We start from the raw sequence: 22,074 nt of genomic DNA, 5'->3' as shown, positions 1-22,074 counted from the left end.
AGCACTGGCCGCGGTCCCTGTGGCCTGGCAGTCGACTGGAGGCTCCGAGGGCGGGAGAGTCCTGTGCACCCACCATCTCCCGCATACACCAAGGCCATCCCGCGGCCTGGGCTGCGGAAAGGAACAGCCCCCTTCCTACTGTAGCAACCATGAATTTCCCCTGGGACCAGCCAGATAGGGGCACGTGGAAACCTTCGCGCGCCCAGTGCTTGGAAATCTCTGAGCGCTCTTGCCCTCAAGATTTCTCCTCTCCAGCCCCCATTCTCGGAACAACCTGAGTTCGCACGTCGCCAGCCACTTTGGGAAAGTCCAAAAGCGTGCTGTTCCACTTGTCTTGAAAGTTTACACCAAAGGGGGATGGGTTTTTGCCCTTTACAGGGTTGAGACACAAAATTATTGCGAGTGGCCATGGCTCTGGGAATAAAAGTGGAGTGGCGCATTTCGGATGCTTCAGGAACATCTGTTTGCGTTTTGAAATCTGAGCCATAACTTTTACCAAAACTTTTGGAGAAACGGCTCCCCTCCTAGAGGAGAAAAAGAACTAATTCAAATGTAATCTTTATAAGACTACAAATTCTTCCCAGTTTAAAGAACTTTTCTCCCACAAACTAAACAAAATGGGGGAGTATTGTGAGTATTTTGCCTCTGGTGCATTGTTACTAGGGAATCTGTGTTTTGAAATTCCAAGTAATTGAAAATCACTTCTGTAGATCCTAGATGGTACCAAAATAGAAATTGCAGTTTTGAGCTGCTTCATATAAGTGGCGTTTGGGGGATGGGAGAGACCTGCTTTGAAAAAAATAAACACTCAACCTAATGTTACAGCTGTAGCAGCTTCTTAAAGATTGAAGTTTGATGTGAAATTCTTTTCTTGAATTGCAGATTAAACCAGCTTGTTTCCTACTGCTGGAAATCTAAATCCAGAGAGATTAACAGCTCAGGGATATCTTAATTTTTTCCCCAAAAGGTCAGTTAAAATTATGCCTAAGTAGGGGCTGGCCTGGTGGCATAGTGGTTAAGTTCTGTGCTTTCCGCTTCACTGGCCTGGGTTCGGATCCCGAGTGTGGACCTGCACCACTCATCAGCCATTCTGTGGCAGTGACCCACAGACAAAATAGAGGAAGATTGGCACAGATGTTAGCTCAGGGCCACTCTTCCTCAAGCAAAAAGAGGAAGATTGGCAACAGGCATTAGCTCGGGGTGAATCTTCCTCAGCAAAAAAATAAAAAATTATGCCTGGGTAGACTCAAGGGGGTGACTGGGCGGAAATCCTTATCTTTGGGGGTGCACTGTGATGAATCGCATTGCCAATTACAGATAGTCAAATCATCCTAAGCCTTTGACCTTAATAGCAAGAGCCTTGAAAGATTCTTGAGGATTGAAGTCCTACCTCTCCTATTAATAAAGTAATTTTGTAAGTTGTAAGAGTGACAGTTCCATAGCTTTAACTATTTTGTCCCCCTGCCCCCTAGATGTTCTCAGAGAAGGTCTTAGAACTGGCTTACAAAAATATGATCACCATCGACTTCAGTTCTTAATCTAACATTTGAACCATTTACTCCTAAATGAAGCTTCAGTACACTTGATTGATACTGTAGGTTGACTTTTGGCTTACATCATGTTCATTTTACACTGTTCTTCAGATCAAGAGATGATGCAAGTTAGGAAATGCTGACACTAACTTGGTAGGAGTTAGGTTAAATAGTCATAGGAGCTGAAAAGGGCTTTAAAGATTATCTTTGTGGTTCTGTCAAGAATTTAATGGAGGAGGATCCCAGACTCTGATTCATCCTCCATTGTGAAGTAATCTAGTTAAACCTTTGGATGCTGCTTAGTGGAGAATTCTGTACCAGTTGCAGAAGTTTGTTACTCACTTATAAAAAAGAAAGCTTATCATCTTTAAGGTTGACCCATAAGTTTTTCCATTCCCTGATAAGAAAAGTTGGAAATAAAACCAGTTTATTAATGGCCCCTTGGTTATCTACTGAGCAAAACACAGGACTGGAAGTTAGAAACTTCAAGTTCTATTTCTGTGTGTGCTACCACTGACTTGGTTGGCTTGGCTAGAGGCCAAATCCTGAAGATGAGGCCAAACTGGTCGTTTTGCTACTGAGTTTATTGTTCATCTAATGTTCAACAAGACCTTCAACTTCCTCCTCAGTTCTCCCCTTTCAGAAGAGTTGCTTTGTGGTTTATGACAAATTATACAAACCCTATATGCCTTGGTTTCCTAATTTGAAAATAGTATCAATGCTACCTCCCTCGTAAATACTTTGAGGAGTAACTACTCCTTGGTAGCTATGTAAACGTACTTTCTATAACTTTGTTATTTGGGAACTTTAGAACATCTGCTTCAAAGGTTATTTGGGGCACTTGGAGGCCTGTCTTACCAAACTGTGGCCTTGGTTACCCATGGCAGCACAAAGGGTGGCCATCAAAATAGGCTGAACAAGGGTCAGTCTCTCAGGGTACCAAGCAGTTGTCACTGTGACGTCCTGGACGTTTTACATTTGCCTGATGGCCAGCTCCTGGGGACTAGTGGCTTGCATGAGCAGGATGCATTGACGGGTAGGAGTGATTCTTCGCAGCACTCCTCTTCAAGATGAAGATGCTTGTTTCTGAACTATTTGATTTCCACAGTTAATCAATTTTTTACTCTCTGTGTTTCGCTCTCACCGTCCTCCTCTTTTTTTTATTTTTATTTTTTGGTGAGGAAGATTAGCCTTGAGCTAACATCTGTTGCCAGTCCTCATCTTTTTCCTGAGGAAGATTGGCCTGGGCTAACATCTGTGCTCATCTTCCTCTACTTTATATGGGATGCCTGCCACAGTATGGCTTGATAAACGGTGCATAGGTCTGCACCCGGGATCCAAACCTGCGAACCCCAGGCTGCCGAAGCAGAGCACGCAAACTTAACCCCTACACCAGCGGGCTGGCCCCCTGTCTTTTCTCTAAGTTGTTCAAATGTTTGCTGTTTTATTAAGTACACTTTTGGTAATAACTAAGGAGGAAGGTAGAACTAACCTCTTAGACATTCCCTTCCATCCTCCAGTTTGGTCTTTTGCCTTTGCCTGAAAGTTGTACTGGAGTTATCCAGGTATGCAGAATTATGTGTTTAAAGCAGGCTTCAGAACTTCAAATTAATGTCCTCTGACCCTCTGGAGGCTAGGACAAGTTCTACTGAGTAGTTTACAAGAGCAGTGATGCTATCATTTTCTCAAGTTCTCGTGCATGGAGCACTCTAAAGCTCCCACGTTTTCCTTCAGGAATATACTTTTTGCTCACCACAGACCCCTGGCATTTTAACAATTCACACAAAGTCAGTGGATGTGTCAAATAGAATATGACTTCAGATGAGAGTTTACAATTCCCTTCTGAATTTTTGCTCTTTAAAAAAATTTTAAATGTAACTGCTCTTGGTGCTGTATTGAGAAAAAGATCACATTGGCTATTTCAAAACACTTCCCAGCAGTTTCCTATAGCAGCTCAACCATTTGGAAGAATTTTGTTGTGAAGAATTTTGTGCAAAGGTTTATTAGTAAATTACTAGATAATTCCTGCTGTTGCCCATGTTGTTATATCATTTGTCATAATTGAATCGCCACTAAGTAAAACACAAGAAAAAGTTTATTCAGGAGGATTTGTGAGAGCTAAATTATTGATCTAAACCCAGACTCTCCTTTTTCAACAAGAAATGGAATGAGGTTGTAACCTTTCCAGTATTCAAAGGCAACTGACAAAATTGGCTAAAGATTGAATCTTTGCCTCCTAGACCATATATTTTGTCCCACTTGCAAAGTATGACTCTTACCCTTTGGTCAGCAGATCTCACTTCAGGGCCTGAATTTGAATTACTTTTCATTTCTAGCATCAAACATTTCAACTTTTATGAGAGAATAGTAAAGTGGAATTTTATTCCAATGATCTTACTTGTCAAATGTGAAAAATAATTAATTTTAAAAAAAAAACAAACCCACAAATTCAAGTGTACTTAGGTACAAGTACTGTCTTAACTCTAGCCAACTTTTCCATCACACTATTGTGAATATTTGGTGCCAGCTGTTCTGGTAAGTGGCCAGGGGGATACCTGTGTTGCATTGCCTAATGTGTTACTAAATATAGCCAGCTCTTGATTTTCTGAAGGTAGACTATCAGATACGGATTTTGTTTTTTATTTCTGTGGACTACCTCTGGTTTCTCTAACTTTTGAAGTCATTAGGGTAAAGTATATTTATTTACATTTCCCCAAGCAAAGGATTTTTTTTTTTACTCTGAGGTGAAAATTAAAATATTGATCAAATGGGCAACTGCTCTGGTCTTAAAAAGAACCAGTAATAATCATACCAATGGTAACTTCCTATTGTATAGTACATTTTCATGCTATCTGGTTTAATCCTTATAGCAGTTATGTAAAGTAGGCCTGGCCCCATTTTGCTGATGAAGAATGAGGCTCAGAGAGTCTAAGAGATGTGTCCAGGATTGCCTTAAAGGTATGACTAGAACTCTGGTGTTTTGACTCCTAGTCTGGTCTAATTTTTATGTTCCCTCTCTTTAGAGATGCCTAGTATGTTTTTTGGTTTTTTTGTGAGGAAGATTAGCCCTGAGCTAGCATCCATGCCAATCCTCCTCTTTTTGCTGAGGAAGACTGGCCCTGAGCTAACATCCGTGCCCATCTTCCTCCACATTATGTGGGCCGCCGCCACAGCATGGCTTGACAAGCCGCGCATCGGTGAGCGCCCGGGATCCAAACCTGCAAACCCCGGGCCGCCGCAGCGGAGCGCACACACTTAACCGCTACACCATGGGCCAGCCCCGTGCCTAGTCTGTTTTTCAGAACTAAACTGATCTGGAACTCCCTGGCTTTCTGTCCCCTAAACTGAAATCTAAAGGGCCCTGTCTCCTGAGGGCTGCTTTATGTTATAGGCTAGCCCAAGAAAAGTTTTCCTTACTCAGAGTAGGATTAAGCTCTCCAGCCAGCTGTCTCAAAAGTTTGGGAAGTGCTTTGCCCTGGCTGGATTACCCAGGCCCCAGTATGAGAAAGGAAACAAACTGAAATTGCCAGTGTATAAGCATGGTCTTTTGGGCAGCTCAGTTAAAATGTTTGGCAGAGAGGACTTTAGTTAAGGCTAGAGTGGCCTTGAGGATCATTTGTCATCACAACCCCATTAATGTAGGTAATTCAGTCTTTTCTCTTTGCCTTGAGAGAAATATGCTAATCAAGTGTTTCAATGTAGAAAGTGTTGATAGAAAACTGAAATTTCCCACAAACCTCATCATTCTAAGAACATAGATGCAATGAATATAGTAAAACACCAGTGCCTTTGAAAACAAAATTCAGACAGAAAGTTGCATATCTCAAGGTAAATCAAAGTAATTTATGGGAGTTACTTAAAACTAAATATTTGTATTTTTTTAAGACCAGACTGAATTTGTCTCCTAAGAGTAAAACACACTTTTTTCTGATGATAAATGCACTGACGCAGTCTTCCCAAGACTAATATGGGAAACAAGATCGTTATACTTAAATTCATCTTATTAAGAGGTTATAGGGGCCGGCCCAGTGGTGTAGTGGTTAACTTCACACACTCTGCTTCTGCAGCCCGGGGTTCACAGGGTTGGATCCCAGCACGGACCTAGGCACTGCTCATCAAGCCACACTGCGGCGGCATCCCACATGCAAAATAGAGGACAATGGGCACCAATGTGAGCTCAGGGCCAATCTTCCTCAGCAAAAAAAGAGGAGGGTTGGCAATGGATGTTAGCTCAGAGCCAGTCTTCCTCACACACACAAAAAAGAAGAGGTTCTAGAATCCAAGGTTATCACTGCTGCATCTACAGTGCAGTCAGAATGAGGCTTCTGCTCTGCACTGTAAAGCCAGAGGGCAGTGTTGCTGCCTTTCCACCAAGCAGCCATGTTTCTGGGACTGCTGCGTGACGTCATAGCAGAAGGAAAATTAACACGAAGAAAACTATTTCAAAATAGACATTTAATGTAATTTTTAGGCCAAAGGAAAAACCAATCGTACATTTTCTCCAGTGGACCGTCTGCCAGAATAGGGCCAGCTCAGTCCAGCTTTGACGGCCCTGAGTCGGTCTTGACTGGCATAATTTCCCTTGATTCATTGATTTGCGTATGCTTCTTATGCATTGTAAGGTGCATGTCTCTTGAATTTCCCACCACCTCCACTATTTCATTTAGCTGCAAAAGCAAGCTTCCCAATGGAAGGTTTTTTTTTTTTCCCTTTCCCTGCAGGGGTGCCTAACCTTCAAGGAGTGTGACAATCTCTTGATTCGCTGGAACCCTCTCCCCAGAAAAATGTACATGTAACAAAAGTCTATGTATAATTTCATGGGGTTCATGGACCCCAAGGCCCTCTGTGGTTTCTAAGGCTCCCAGTTAAAGAACAGAACCCCTGTACTAGTGATTTGAGCAATGCAATTGTCCTACGGAAGCATTGACACAGGGCAGGTGAAGATGGGCTAGGTTAACCATGGTGATAGGAGGGAACAATCTTATAATTTCTTACTATTTTAATTTTGGGGAAGAAATTAATTCCCAGGGCCTCCCTGCATTTTCAAGAGCAGAACTACTCAAGAACCTAACCAGCTATCAGAGCAGGAGATTGAAAATAGCGGCTGTACAGGGAATGTGCAGGGTTCCCACTCGGCCCCTAAGGACTTAATTTAGCTCCATAACCAGAAGCTTTACATTTGATTTGCAGTGAGGGGCATTTCTAATTTTAGTTTGACCCGAATGTAAGGGTGGACAGCTTTTTTTTTGGTAGAGGGAGCCCCTAAGTATTGGACAATTAGGGTAAGTCCTTGGAATGCCCCAAACAGCCATTTCCTGTATAAATCCAATATTCCCTACCTCTAAACATCTTAACATAAAGAGCTGCCCAAGTTTATCCAACCGTTGCTTGCACTAAGCAAGAGGTTTACCAAGAGCCTCTTTCAGGCACTGAGGAACTCATTCCAGCCTTATTGGGGGAGGTGGGGGGTGGTTACTAAAAACCTGCTTGTAAGAATGAAATGGGGCTGTCAATTGTCTAGCCTAACAAACTGCCAAATTAGGTTTACATTTTTAATAGGCTTTGAATGGCTATTGAAAAACGGAATTAAATTTTAAGCTTCTGATTGTAGCCACTTTCTACTCCCCAAACAGCAAACACTGGTTTATTTCTCCAGCATCAAGAAAGAAAACCAAGGCACTAGAAAGCAAGCACACTGAAGTACTGCAGATAATGAAATCTTTATATTTTGCCTGAACTGTATATTGTAGCACACTGAAACCCATTCAAGGGAAAACTCGGGCAAGGTGAAAATTCTCCCATTAGTTTTTTTTCCAAACTGACATTTAATAATTTCCTTACCCCACCCGCAAAATGCAATCACATAAATCAGTACTGTTTTGAATTAGCTCTAGAAATCACACTGAAACTATGTTACATTTACAAATATTAAATTTATTATAACTAGAATGAATTTAATGGTTCTCAGATTTGGCCACCATATAGCTCCGTTTAAGGAGGGGATTTTTAACAAAAATGCATTATAACTTGGTCAAATTACTTATTTAAAAAAACCTTCTAAAAAGGAAAACAAGAAAAGCAACCCTTTAGTTTCATCACATAATTAAAGAACAGGAGAAAGCACAGCAAGCTACATCATAGCTAAATTTACCAAACCAACCAAAGCCGGGGGGATTTTCTCTGCTGATTATGTGTCATAAAAAGGTCCACTGTCTTATATACACATGTATATAATGTTACATTCCATCACTGTAAAAAGTCCCCTTTGCCCCCTCCCCCCAAAAAGTTTCAGTCTAGTCTCCAAACTTGGACAGCGGCGCTCGCTCCTGCTGCCGGTGCAGTTCGTTCTCCGTCAGCAGCTGGAGGTTCTCGGCGCGCAGCCGGTCCAGCTCCAGCTCCAGCTCCCGCACTCGCGCGTCGTCGCCGCCGAGCCGCTTGCTTTCTAGCCGCAGCCGGTTATTCTCGTCCTCCATGCGTGAGAGGCACTTCTCCAGCTCCAGGTACTCCTTGATGAGCTCCTGCTTGCTCATGTTCTGCAGGCTTTCCGCGTGGTACCGCTCGTATGTCTCCGAGAAGTCCCGCTGCAGAAACTCGCTGCCGTCTCCTCCCATCCCGTCGCTGCCCCCATCCTCTTCGCCTGCTTCTTCCATAAAGTCCTCATCGCTGGTGTCGTCGGATTTGGCAGCGGCTCGCTTGGGGTAGAGGCCGGTTTTGAGATCCGGCTCCTCCTGGTCGTGATCATCCATAAGGAACTGCGTGGTGTTATAGGGCGCGACTGGCTGGCCCTTGGCGAACATCTCGGCTCGAATCCTGGAAGCTCGTAGGCTCTGTTTCTCGTCGAACTTTTTCTTCTCCTCCCAAGTCAACTTGTAGTATGGTTTCCAATGCCGCTTCTTCTTGGAGGGGCGTCTCCTGTGTTTTTTCTTGCCCAGCTGTCTCTGCTGCTGTCCCCACGCCTCCTCGCCCCCTGCGACAGGAGCCCCCAACTTGTTGGCCTCAGAGTCAGGACATGGCTGGGCGAGCGGCTCGGCCTCGGGTCTCGGTTCCCCTCCCGCCACCGACGGAGGGGAGCCGCCAGCGGACAAGTCGTCTCCATTATGGCCCTTCTCGCCCCCTTCCGGACAGCTAGGTTCTGGACAGATCTGGGTCTGCAGGGGAGGCGGCTGGGGCTCCAGGCTCCCTTCCCCCTCCAGCCCCGGACGGCCATCCGACTTGGGGGACGCTCTCGATTGCCACCTACTGTCCTCCTCGGGCACCCGCTCCTCCGCGCCTGGGGGGCGATCGGGGTTCCGCTCTTCATGGACAGCAACAGCACCTGTACAGTTGCTAGTTTGAGGCTGGTGCTGATATTCTGACAAAAGTGGTTCGGCCATGGCTAAGAGAGTCCTCTTCTCGAAGTTTGAAAAATTTTGGCCGTAAGTCCTTAAGGAAAAAAAGAGGTTTTTCTTTTCTTCTAAAAAATGTCCAACAGAGTCCTCTTCGGTCTGTAATTCTTGCAGTGACGCCTTTAGCCAGTTCTGTCAGCAAAGTCCAATTGCAACTTGGGGAGCTCAAGGTAGTAAAGGGTTAAGCGCCCACAGCGCGGCCAGGTAGCTGGTTCAAGAGGGTGCAGCAGCAGGAACAGTACGTAATGTGCAGAGGGGGTGGGCCTCAAGCCTCCCCGCTGAGCGCCCCCACGACCGAGGAGTTGGTGGGCAAGGAGATGAGGTTGAGTCCAACGGGTTAAACCCAGCCCCGAAGGGGTTAAAACTACCCGATGACGCTGCCTCCGAGGGGCCGGATCCACAAAGGGTTAAATCCCCTGCCGCAGAGCCCACAAGGGGTTAAAGTCCCAGAGCCACCTCCTCCCACTTCCACGGGTGTCGCTCCAACCCGAGCTCCCAGTTCCCTAGGCCCGGCCGGAGCCTCAGCCGAGGACAGACAAACTCATCTCCCCTTTGGCTCGATGCTCTGCTCTGCTCTGCTCAGCTCAGTTCTCCTCCGCCTCCTCTTTTCCTCCCTCCCTCCTCCCCCTTCCGACAGCGCCTCTTCCGCCTCCTCCTCCTCCGACTTCCCCTCCCAACCTGCCTCTCCACCTGCCAACTTCCAACTGCTGCCTCCCAGGCCTCTGCGCCCCTTTTATATAGAAGTGTGTGCGCCCCGCCCATGCGCATGCGTAGCAGAGTCCCCATCGCGGGAAGCTGGGAGTCGTAGTTCTCATCTTTCAGGCCCGCCGTCCTCGCGCGCCGTGCGACGTAGCCAATCCCAGAACGCGTAGGGGGCGTCTTCCAGGCCGCCTCCTTCCATGGCTTAGCCCTCGCTAGAAGAACGTGAGCGACCATTGGTTAAGAGTCACACGTCTCGCAGCGGAAGAAAAGCCAATCGCAGAGAAGATGGGGCGGGTTCTGGACTATACCATTCTGCTTCAGGAGTACGAGAAGATTCGATGGCTTGTGAAGGCACACAGAGAATATTTTTATGAAAAGGTGCGTTTTAAAGACTATTATCGTATTCTATACTCAGCGGAAGGGTTCTGAAGGTCATAAACATTTGTTAACTAAAGAAAAATGGTTTATTCCTAAAAAGTAGTCCCTAAAGTGTAAAAGAGGATTAAACCCTATAAAGAGAGATATTGGCCCACGGCTAATAGATATCGACTCCTAAGATTACAGGAATATCTTCAAGGTGTGTGGTTATAGCCTGGAACTGACATTTGCGGAAGGACATTGTGAACATTTTGTAAAAAAACGAAAAGCGCATGAAGAAGTAAACAAATGAAGGATAAAAAGTGCCGCCTTAAAGGGACAGTGTCACTGCGTTAGCACAGCACCCTCGCACTAGGCCTCGGGAGATGAGAAGACAGGTTCGAGTCCCGGGTGACATCCACTCTCGGACTGGCTTCAGGACCCTTGGGCGAAAGTGGCCGGGTTCCAGCCCCAGCCTAGTCTTTCAGGGCCACTACCGCCCCAGGGACCAGTGCAAAATGGTGGGCCGTGAGCTTCTCCCCTGGGCTGGGATCCGGGAAGCGCGGGATGTGTGCCCGCGGCTGAGATGCCTCTGCCTCCTGGCCCTCAGCTTCTGTCGAAGAAAATGGCCTCCTGGGGCGGACCGGGAACATTTTCTGAGCCCAAGACAGGGGAGTCTGGGCCAGCTGATGAGCCTCTTTGTTGGAGGAGGGGGGGCGAAATTAATGATGAGTTTAAATAATCAACCCTGGCTAGCCGAGAGAGAAGGGGGTATCATCCACAGAGGCTCTTTTCATCAGTGGGCTCTGGGCAACACCGGAAGGGAAGCACAGCCAGAGGCTTCCCCAAAGAAGAGGCCTTGCCCAGAAGTGGGGATAGGGGGTTCTGGCCCAGGACTCTGTGTGTGGAGGGGGAGGAGGCACATACTCTCCTTGAGAAAATTCTCCAGATTACAAGCTCCCACCCAGAGGACAGGGCCTGGGAGTAGCCTAAACCCTCTGTTCTAATCACTTAGGCCTAAAATCTCGGAGAAATCTCAACTTCGCTCTCTTGCCACACACCCAGTGGCCCACTGGTTATTTTTTCCTTAATAGCAATGTGTTACATTCCAAGCGCTCTCTATTGTATGTTCTTTTATACAGAACCATTTGACCCCACCACAGCCCAGTGAGTTAGACAGGGTGGGAGTTGTCTCCATTTTAGACATGAGAAATCTCTAAGACTCAGAGAAATTAAGTGACTTGTCCAAAGTCATAGGACAACTAAGTGACAATTCCAGCAAGAGCAAAGGTCTTGGTGACTCCCGTGCCGTTTTTCTTCTTTCAGAAACACGAGGGCCGGCCCCGTGGCTTGGTGGTTAAGTGAGCGCGCTCCACTGCTGGCGACCCGGGTTCGGATCCCGGGCTCGCACCGACGCGCTGCTTCTCTGGCCATGCTGAGGCCGCGTCCCACGTACAGCAACTAGAAGGATGTGCAGCTGTGACACACAGCTATCTACTGGGGCTTTGGGGGGAAAAAATAAATAAATAAATAAATAAATAAATAAAAAAGAAACACGAAATTCCCATTTTTCTCAAGAACTCTGGACTTAGTTCCTTTTCATTCCTAACAGCATCAGCCTAACTTAGGTCCTTGTTTCTTTCTTTTTTTTTTTTTTTTTGTGAGGAAGATCAGCCCTGAGCTAACATCCTTGCCAACCCTCCTCTTTTTGCTGAGGAAGACCGGCCCTGAGCTAACATCTATTGCCAATCCTCCTCCTTTTTTTCCCAAAGCCCCAGTAGATAGTTGTATATCATAGTTGCAGATCCTGCTAGTTGCTGTGTGTGGGACGCTGCCTCAGCATGGCCTGACAAGCAGTGCACCGGTGCGCACCAGGATCGGAACCCCGGGCCGCCAGTAGCATAGCGTGTGCACTTAACCGCTAAGCCACGGGGCCGGCCGCCAGTCTTTCTTTCTTTAGCAAACATTTGTTAGGAGGGCACAATGATGAATAAAATGTCATCCTTGCTGCTTGCATGGACTATGTGTGGAGAGGCGCCATCAAACCACAGTGAGCCAAAATGGCAAGTGCAGAAATCCTGGTAGGAGCTTGTGAGCTGAGCTGCTTAGGAGTTAATTGTGGACAAGTTTCATGGGGGAGGTGACTTCTTGGCTGTCTCTGAAGGATGAAGCATTTTCAGGCAAGAGTGGCACGAAGACGGGCAGTGTATGAAGAGCAAGCATGGTGTGCAAAGAAAGGACTTGTCTGGGAACTGAGGACTGGTTCAGTGGAGAGGTAGTGATGGGCATGCCCAAAGGGAGAGGCAAGCAGGAGTGCCTCTGGGGCATGTCCAGGTGTTTTGAAATTGACCACCCAGCCTGTTTTCCCTGGGCTTCCAAGAACTCAGATCTATCTGAAAAGCCTGCCCTCCTCTGTGCTGCTCCATCAGTCATGCGGGAAGCTCCCTGGGAGCAAGAGCTGCCCCTCACACTGGGAGATCCCTGGGAAAAAGGGTTTTTGCAGTGAACTTTACTAGGAGTCAGAGACCTCCAAATTGTTACATTTTCAGACCTCAGAAGACTCCTGGGTACGTCAGTCAGGGGATTTGTAAGGTACAGCTGAACCCAGCCTCAGTTTGCTGGACAGAGCTCAGCTATGTGGTTTCCTTTGTCATATTGGAGGGATGGGCTTATAGGTTGTGGAATTCTAAAACTGTATCAAACAAGAGGCCCAGCACCTTGATATTGGCTGAGTTTTAACCCTTTGGCAGGCATTTTACATGTCCTGGTCATTTAAACCCCAGGACTGCCTTATGATGAAGAGATCATCATCCTTATTTCACAAACAAGGCAACCCAGGCTCAGAGTAGTTAAGAATCTTGCCCAAGTCACACAGCTAGTGTGCGCAGGTGGTGGAGCTGGCTTCTGCCACAGGACTGCATCCCCAGCACCAATTTGGTCCCTCCCACTGCCCTGCTGTTGTCCATCCTTAACACATGGGTTTATTCAGCTTCTCTGCATGTAACCCTGGGCTAGATGGTGGAGCAGCAAGCCCTGTGTGTTCTGAGGGATGCCCTCCTCGCCTCGAGAAAAGGACTGACAGAGTGACGGTGGCTTCCAGTGGGGCAAATGATTGGCCAAGCCTGGGGCAGTCGTCAAGGCCAGGGGCTGACAGAGGGAACTCCGGAGTTTAAGGGTCTTCAAGGAGGGGCCTTCAGAACGGCCTCTTCCTTTAAAAAAAAAAAAAAAAAAAGAACTGCCTCTTCCTCACCCAGGGGCAGGAAGGTCCTGGGGCCCAGGTGATGGCAGCTGCACAGGGCTCAAGGCTGCGGCGGGCATCCATGGGTGGGGACCCTGGCCAGTGGCCTCTGCCCCGCCAACACTAGGAGGCGCTCAGAGTGGCGGGTTCCCCACCGAATACGGGCCGTGGCTAGAGCCAGGGCGGCCCAGGGTGGGATGACAGGGCTGGCGTGACCAGAGAGAGGCCAAAGCTGCCAGGCGGTGAGGGAAATAAGTTCGGAGGCCGCGCAGCCTGCAGCCGGTGGCACCCCGATGTCTGTGCCCACGCAGGTGCTCTGCCCACCCATACGGGGGCTCCCAGTGCAGGGCCCCGCCCCCACTCCTCAGAGCGGGGCGCAATGAGGCTCCCACTGGGTCTTGGCATTCCAGAAAGTTCCCTGGGAAAGCCGGAGCGCGGAGGTCACGGGGAGGAGGCACCGGGAGCGAGCAGCTGAGAAGGGGGAAGCGGGCCATGGGCACTTCTGGGGCCGGGGTCTCGGTACCCCAACCCTACGCCCAGCGCGTCGCCCAGCGCGTCGGCCAGGGAGCAGCCGCCCTTCTCTCCGGGGGGTCGGGGGGTAGGGAGCCTACGCCCGGGCCCGCGCCCTTAGCCCCACCCCTGGCGGCGCTCGGGGCCCCGCGCCCCAACTCCCGGACGCCCCACCCCGCCCGCCCCGCCGCGGGCGCCCCCCCGCCTCCGCCTTTCCTGGAGACCCGGGCCTCTGTCCGTTCCCTGCCCCGGGAGGAGGGAAGGTCTTCCTCCCGTAGAAACGCCGCCCGCGGGCCTCTCGGGGCGTACGCAGGGACACTGGGGGAGGGGCAGGGAAGGGACTTGGGCCTCGCGCGCCGGGGACCCGTCTTCCCGCCTCACTCCGTGGGGGTCCAGACGGCAGAAGATTGAGGTTTTATTTTATTTAGTGAAACATTCATTTGTAAGGGAATCTTCGGTGAAGACGTCCTGAGTGTGTGTGGGGGAGAGCGGCTGGGGAGGGAGGCCAGCAAAACGGAGCTCACTCTCCTCCCCTGGGGCCTGCTCTCTCCGCCTTCCCCCAACTCGGCCGGGCCTCCTGGCCTCCCTCCCGCCGCCTCCCAGGCAATCATTCTTCCAGGCCCCGGCCCAAGTCCCAACTTGCCCAAGAGCTGAGCCTCCATCGGGAGAAGCTAGGGGGAAAAAGTCAGGTGACCCGGGGAGGGGCGGGCAGAGGCTGAGACCCAGCAGCCCCGCCCTAGAGTCCCCAGCCAACCCAGAACCGGGGCTGTGCACCGCCACTGCAGCCTCCCAGGGGAGCCTGGGGCGCTTGGGGGGAAGGGAGGAAGCGTCCAAGTGAAGCTGCAGGGAAGGGTGGTGTCTTATCCGGCCCCCCATTAGGGGAGGGGTGCCAAGGCAAACACATTGGTGGAGAGGACGGGAGTTAATGCTGTTCTCCTAAACCCTAGGAAGGCTCAGGGCACAGCAGGACAGGGGGCTCACAGCCTCCTCAACTGGCTGCAGAGACTCCTCCATTGAGTCACCTCTTCTGGGTCCGAAACTGTCGGAAGAGCCACTGGACAATGAAGGGCCACAGGAGGAAGAAGAGCAGCATGGGACCCGAGAGCCTGAGGGGCCAAGGCCGGGCACTGGGCGAGGGCCTCTGCTGCCAAGAGTGAGGGAGTCAGGGGCCAGTCCAGGCCTCAGCATAGACTGGGCCCTCCTTAGGAACCTGCTTCCATAACTCAGTGGGCGCTTCTGCCTCCCCCAGATTGTAAGGACTGGGGCAGAGAAGACCCTCCCCCCAAATCTGCACCACTAGAAGGGAAGTGATCCTGGGGCTCCCAGTGTGTCCCTGACGATTGAGCTCCAACTCCCTCCCACATCCCTCCCACATCCTCCTCCCATGGCAATCTCAGGTGCCAAGAGGGCTGGAGGCTGGAGGGGCTGCCTAGTGGAGAGACTGGCTTCTAGGCTGTCTCCTCTGGGCCGCAGAGCAGGGACCCTGTTGGTATGGCCTGAAGACCCCATATTGTAAAGGATGTGCCTCATATTTCAAATGAGGACCCTCGGTGCTCAGATTTTAGTTTCTAAATATCATCTCTGCTAAAAGGAGCCAGGGCGCCTTAGAGAAGTGACTGATTCTAGGTGTGGAGCAGGGAAGGTAGAGGTGAATGTGGGACATCTTGTACCAGAAAGCAAGGAAGCTTTTAAAGATTAATGAGGTCACGTTATAAGAATAGAGGACCCAGCTTGAAAGGGTCTCCACTGACCAAAGTTGTGGCAATCTGAGTATCAAAAAGAATGATGATTGCAGTTGATTGAAATACTGAATCTTTAAAATCCGTGAGTCCATAAAGATACTCAAAAAAAGAGAAAGTTGGAAATTTGTCACTATTGAGGTGGTTGTTAAATCAACTCCTTGCTTTAAAAATAGATAAAGAGAAAGAATTAAGCATTTATCCTGCCTTTCCATAAGGCACTGTATTCAGGGAAATCCTAGATGATCAGGGAAACTCTACAGAAAAATGACAGCTAATAAATGTTAAAGGAATAATAGAATTTAAAAGTCAACATTTTTTTGCAACCACTAAATAAATTATTAATCCAGGCATGGATTATCTGTCAATTGTTGTCAAAACCCATGTGGCAAATGGGGTTGACGGAGAACTGGACATTCCTTGGCTGCAAGAGGAAAACGTGACTTCCCAGTGGTGGGATCGGACTCTCTCTCCTTCATCCATGCTAGTGGTCCACACTAGAATCATTAATGGTGGGACCTCTAGGTACGTGTTCCCTGATGTGAAGAATGTCACCTCTGATGTAATCTGGTCATGTAAACTAGACATGAGGCTGTAATCAGAGAGACCCAAAAAGTGGAACATTCTACAGGACCACTGGCCAGCTTCACCAGCAAGTCAGTAGTGAGGAAAAGGAACTGGTCTAGACTAAAGGAGTCTTTTTCTTTGTGAGGAAGATCAGCCCTGAGCTAACATCCATGCCAATCCTCCTCTTTTTGCTGAGGAAGACTGGCCCTGGGCTAACATCCGTGCCTATCTTCCTCCACTTTATATGGGACACCGCCACAGCATGGCCTGACAAGTGGTGCGTTGGTGCGTGCCTGGGATCCGAACCCAGGCTGCCAGCAGTGGAGCAAGAGCACTTAACCCCTACGCCATGAGGCCGGCCCTTAAAGGAGTCTTAAAGAACAGAGGACCCAGATGCAGGAGGTGCTCCTGGACTGGACAGAGGGAGCAGCTGGAAAAGGCAGTGTCGGTACAACTGGGGAGATTTGATTTTGGATTAGGTATTTGATGATATGAAGGAATTATTGTGTGTGATAGAATGTTGTTGTTTGGGCTAGGTAGTAGAATGTTCTTATCTTTAGTGATGCAAACCCAAGTGTTTCAGGGTGGAAATCTTTAAAATCTTCAGCATATAAAATTAGTGAAAGGTAAACAAAATAAATAAATCCCTGGGGGGTGGGTGTTGAAAGGCTAGCCACTGTGGATGTGAGGAGATTCCTGCCACCCTGGCTGACACACTGTGCAAGGGGGTTAGGGGCTACCCAGCAATCCCCACATCCAGCACTTAGCCCTCTCCCGCCCCCACCACCCCAGGCTTCTCAAGAACAGACCTACTCAGAGTTAATGGTGGCCAGCTTTGGAGGGAGATAGACCTGGGGCCACTCCCAGCTCTATCACTTAATGTTAATAATAGTAAAAATAACAACCCCATTTGAGAAGGCCTTCCTGTGTTTTGGCACTGCAGAAGCAACTACAGGCATTATTTCGTCTAATCCTCACAGCAGCTCTGTGAGACTCTTCCAGGCTGTGTGCCCTCAAGTAAATTACTCAGCCTCTGAGAGCCTTAGTTTCCTCATCTGTACAAGGGAAATGAAGAGAAGCTATTTCATTGGGTTGTTGTGTGGATTAAATGAGATAATGCAAGTAACGTGTTTGGCGCACAGCTGGGGCTCCAGAAATGGCAGCTGTTGTGTATTCTGCAGAAGCAGAGGAGTAAGGGGCGAGCGGATCGAGGAGTCGAGCGAGGGAGTGAGGGATGCAAGGGCTGAATTGTTTGGGGGCAAACCCTAAATCTGGGAACAGAAGTCCTGACAGAGGGGCAACAGGGACCTCCAGCCCCAATGCAAATAGCAGACACATCCTGGCCCTTCCAAACTGTTGGAATTAGTCCTCAAGCTGTTTCTCTTGAGGCAGAGGGAGTTTACAGCAGGAAAGGAGGGCCCTTCCCTCTCTCCTTTCCAGGGTAGAAGTACCTCAGACCCCTTGACTTCCCTGCTTGCAACCTGAGCCACACCATCCTGTGGAGAAGGCAGAGATGTGGGCAGGTGGAGAGTTAGGGACAAAGACAGAAGTGGCTGGATGAGGAGCCCAGAACAGAAAACCTGAGAGTTCTGCCCCCATCTTGCCCCGAGCCTTGGGGGGGCTCACCTGCTTGGGGGGGCTGGGCATGCTCTCCAGGCTCTGCAGTCTCCCCTGGACTTCCTGCATGCTCTCCTGCAGTGCCCGAACTGTCCCCATCAGCCACGTATCCAATTCCTGGGGCCCCAGCAGGCTGCCCTCCAATCCCTCTGCAGAGCACAGACAAACAGGGAAGGGGACTCAGGAGGCGACTCAGCTAGCGACAGGGTGGTGGCAGGCTGGGGCACATCCAGGGAAGAGTAAGAAGAGAGTGCAGTCCCCGTACAGAGTGTGACTCTTATAAAACCCATCCACGGGGGTGCCAGGGGGTTGAATCCCAGCACTGCCACTTAGCTGTGTGACTGTGGGCAAGTCAGTCACTTCTCTGAGCCTCATTTTGTCATCTGAAAATTAGAGGAAGATGTCATCTCCTCACAGGGCTGCTTGCTCAGAGGAATAAAGGAGATAATATTTATGAAAGTGCCCCTTATGGGACATGGCACACTGGAAGTTCTAGAAGGGGATAGGACAGAACTCGTCCTTTGAGAGTCCCAAATGGGAGGCCCAGAGAGAGGATGACTCCCAAGGCCGTGTGGCTGTATGTGAGTGAGTTGGGCTAGGATTCCCACCCCAGCTGCCCTTCCTCAGTGCCAGCTGTATAGACGCCTGGTGGCCATCAGGCAGAGCAGGCTGGGCAGGGACTTTGCCCACCCAGGCTGGCGTCTGGCTGTTTGGCAACCCTTCGTGGGCACAGGCTGCTCTCTCCAGTGCCCAGTGCTAGACTTTCACCTCTGCCCCAAGAGGGCAGCCAGGGGAAGGCCTGGGGCACCGGAACAACAGGGAAGGCAGAAGGGGGTAAGGGTCTGGGAGGGGCTCACCTTTCTCTTGGGGGGGCACAGGGCTGTTTCTGGAGTCAGGCTCCCCTCCAAGGGTACCCCTCTGCTCTGCCCAAACCTGCTGAGGTGAGTCACAAGGTCCAAGGGGGGCTGTGGGAGCAGCCAGGGCTCAGTGGGGTGGGGAAGAGGAGAATGTGGCGGTGGCAGGGGTGGAGTCTCACCAGCTCAGGCTCCAGCTGCTCCAGAGAATCAGAGAAAAACTCAGAGTCCAGGTCCCTGGGTGGCTGGGACTCTGGGGAAGGGGTAGGTAGGGTTAGTGATAAGAGGGAGGCCATGGAGGGAGGAAGGGGTGTGTACCCGTTCAGGGGACACTAGGCATACTGCCACAAGAGGCACAGATGGGTCCCAGAAGTGAGGCCCTGGAACAGGAATCCCAGAACCTGCCCCCTGGCCTTTGGGAGCACAGGAGGTCTCTGTATCTGTGGGCATGAGGTGGGATGGGCACAGCGTGGCATCCAGCCTTCTCCCCTCCACCCCACCTGGAGGTACCCCCACCCATGGCCTGGGTTTGGCCCTCTGCCCCTCCTGCTCAGGCACTGACCTGGGTTTGGGGGTGCTGGTTCCTCGGGGAGGCAGGAAGGCTCTGGGGCAGCCCCAGCATCTCCATTCAGTACCTGCTCTTTACAACCTGCCGAGACACAGCGCCCAGAGGTAGGGCTGGGAAGAAGCTGGCACCTCCTAGTGAGATCAGGCCCCTGTTCTCCATTAGCCATGGACTCTGCCTGAGACCCACCACATCAGGGCACTGGTTGGGGGCCTTACAGGGACATCACCTGGAGCCCTCTGCCCCCAGGCCCCCCTCCCACTGAGCAGCACCCTCAGCCTGAACCTAAAATAGTTCACTCAGCACTCACGGAGCTCCCAATCTGGGGACCTGACCTGTGACCTTTCTCAGGAAGGTTTCCGGGGGCCTCGGCATGTCAGGGATCACCTGGTACAGGGGCTTGAAGTAACCAAACATGTCCTCTGCCACCTCGCCCAGGGGCACTGTGTCGATCACCTGTAGGGAAAGGGGTCTATTGGGGAGTGGCTGGCCCCCTCCCACCACTGCCCTCCTATCCCCCTTGAGCTGGGCTCCCTCCATGCTGCTCCTGCCTTCATACCCCTCCACCTTGTGCCCAGTCAGGGACCAAAGACAGGCAGGGTTGGGGGACAGCATGAAGGTGGCAATTCCCACAGAGGTGTCCACATGCAGGAAACATAATGGGTGTCAGCACAGGAAGAGTGGGGGGCAGGCCACTTGGCTGGGAGTTTGGGGACAGAGAGGAGCCCACAGCCTCTCCCTACCTTCTGTGCCACCAGCTTCATCTCAGTGATGTAGGCGGACATGGCCTCCTCCCTGCTCATCTTGCCCAGGCTGTTCCAGGCGTCCCTGGAGGGGCAGAGAGCTGTGAGAGGCTAGTTGACAGCTGAGGCTTGTTTGCCCGGCCGCTGGGAAGCTCACCACTTATATCGTCCAATGGGGTCCCAGAACCCAGGCCGGGGGACCAGGCAGGGCCCCATGGTAGCCTGCTTGTAGTAGCTGTAGAATCGTAGCATCTCTTCGTAGGAGGGGCGGTAAGAGCCTGGACAGATTGGGAAGTGGAGGGCAGAGCATCACCCCTAGCTCCAAGAGGATGGAGGTGGGAGCAGAACCACCCTTGCAGAGGACAGAGATGGTGAGGGGTCCACCCGGGGCAGCTGGACAGGGGCAGGAGGCAGAGGGGACTCCCAGGGAAGCCCAGGCAGGTACTTGTCTGCAAAAACTTCAGTGATCAGAGCCTCCTAGGAAGGGGACCTCAGTCTTCTTGATCCCCAAAACGCGGGTCCTCGCGCCCTCACCATTCTTAGGCAGGTTCTGAATGACGCTGACTGCCGCCTGGAACTGTTTCTGGCAGTCCGGTTCTGGGCTTTCATTCTCGGTACCCATACCCAGCTGCTCCGAGCCCTGGGGCCCTACTTTTGAGCGACTCTGCAAGAACAAGTCTCCGTGTGAGCAAGCCTCCAGGGTCCCCCGGCACACACCTCTGTAAGTCACTGATCCATTTTCCAGAGGGGCAAACTAAGCTCTTTAGAGGCCTGAGTGAGATACCCCGGGAAGTTAGGTCAGAAAGTGCGGCTGAGAAGACTCCTTTTTCTACCCCAAGGCAGCGTGGGTGGGCCAGGGTGGATGGAGAGGACCTCGGTGGGTGGGTGGAGAGGCAGGTAGCACGGGTCGCAGTCGCTCTCTAGATGTACCTCTTCAACTCCTAGACAGGCGAATGGGAAAGCCGAGAAGTCAGGGCGGGGCGAACAGTCTCCCACCCTGGCCCGGACCCTGGCACTCACCCCGCAGAGTCCTCTCCCAGGACACCTGAGTCCTCTCTCGCCACTAGCCGGAGGCTTCCGACTGACCTCCGGGCCCAGTCTGGCCAGGATGGGGTCGCGGAGTGGGGGGGGGGAATTTAAGCCAATGAGAGAGCCCGTTTCAGATTCCGCTTATATGCCCCAACCACTCAGAGCGGCCCTTTCAAGATTATGCAAAGAGTTTAGCTGTGCCTCTCCCAATCAGGAGGGGCGATTCCACGGGTCGATTTCCCAACCCTGGACCTCCAGAAGCGGGCGGAAGCGCCCCCTGGTGGACGTAGTGAAATGACACAGAGTCCTCGCGCCCTCTGGTGGAAACCCGCGTCTGTCAGTTGAACCCAGGTCCCACAAATCTGAGCGCCTCAACTCAGTTCTTCAGACACTTACCAGGCGCTGGGGATAAAAGAAGGGAGTCATATCCTGGGGTCAGGGGTTCTGGAGAAGGGGCATGGGAGCTGAGTTTTGGAACACTTAAGTGTAGTCCAGGAGAAGAATGAGGAAGGTCATTCCTGGAGGAAGGAATCGCAGAATCAAAAGTACAGAGGCGAAGACGACATTCAGAAAGAATGTCCAGAGAGGAGTGGGGATCCAAACCAATATGCGGAGTCTCGGGTTCGGGGATATCGGAGAATGGGATAGAGCCTGGGGCAAATAGGTGGCAAAGCTAAGTTCCGAGAAACTAAGCTTTCTCTTTGAGATGCCACGCTCTTGGCCGCCGCCGAGTGGCGGTGTGCGCCTAGCTCTCCGCCCCCGGCCCAGGGCACTTGCTGCAGACGACGCAGACAGGCGCGCACACGCAAACGTTAGTCTCCTGTCCATCCCACCCTTCACGCACAAATACGCAGGTGGTTCCATATATAGTACGTGAACACACGACACGGTCACCAGAACCCGCACTCGACGCTCACCCACTGGTTGATGTCACGGACATCTACGCAGCGTGCAGTGGCCTTCCTGGGACGATCCAGCCCCTGTTGGGGTGCCAACCCGTCCAAGCCTCGAACCCCAGAATCGGGGTTCTGCTGGGGACTCTATATTTAGCACCACCCCTTCTTCTCCAGACCAGTCAGCTTCAAGACTTCTACCACTGAGGGGACCGCAACTGGCTGGACGCGGAGAGGGTTAATCATATGACGTCACAGCCAGAGCCTTCCTACCCCCCACCCCACTTCCCGCTCCCCTACCCCTCCGGTTCGGGCTGCCCCACTGCCTAGCTCATCTCCTGGA

At 51.0% G+C, this 22,074-nt stretch overlaps 2 protein-coding genes across 9 annotated transcripts; both read right to left on the bottom strand.

Annotated features, from left to right (window-relative positions):
* Positions 1-7,236: 7,236 nt before the first annotated feature.
* HEXIM1 (HEXIM P-TEFb complex subunit 1) lies at positions 7,237-9,545 on the bottom strand. The gene has a single exon (XM_004432586.3). The coding sequence runs from the start codon at positions 8,903-8,905 to the stop codon at positions 7,826-7,828; it is 1,080 nt and encodes a 359-aa protein (XP_004432643.1). The 5' UTR covers positions 8,906-9,545; the 3' UTR covers positions 7,237-7,825.
* A 4,581-nt stretch (positions 9,546-14,126) lies between these two features.
* Positions 14,127-20,923, bottom strand: ACBD4 (acyl-CoA binding domain containing 4). Of its 8 annotated transcripts, none has more exons than XM_087441306.1 (11): positions 20,830-20,923; positions 20,594-20,750; positions 20,344-20,473; positions 19,967-20,087; positions 19,810-19,910; positions 19,402-19,522; positions 19,064-19,150; positions 18,684-18,754; positions 18,505-18,583; positions 17,657-17,796; positions 14,127-14,868 (listed from the first exon to the last, which is right to left on the bottom strand). In XM_087441306.1, exons 3-11 carry the CDS (start codon positions 20,416-20,418, stop codon positions 14,743-14,745), a joined length of 921 nt encoding a protein of 306 aa, XP_087297432.1. In that variant the 5' UTR covers positions 20,419-20,473; positions 20,594-20,750; positions 20,830-20,923; the 3' UTR covers positions 14,127-14,742. The 8 variants fall into 8 exon arrangements, with proteins under 8 accessions (XP_087297432.1, XP_087297433.1, XP_014644588.2 ...); XM_087441307.1 differs by having other exon boundaries at positions 14,127-14,865; XM_014789102.2 differs by having other exon boundaries at positions 19,810-19,894.
* Between the last annotated feature and the right edge of the window lie 1,151 nt (positions 20,924-22,074).

This window comes from Ceratotherium simum, chromosome 16 (assembly GCF_057802395.1).
Source record: "Ceratotherium simum simum isolate JZ-2026a chromosome 16, ASM5780239v1, whole genome shotgun sequence".
Taxonomy (NCBI): domain Eukaryota; kingdom Metazoa; phylum Chordata; class Mammalia; order Perissodactyla; family Rhinocerotidae; genus Ceratotherium; species Ceratotherium simum.
This window is presented reverse-complemented; position numbering and strand designations above follow the sequence as displayed.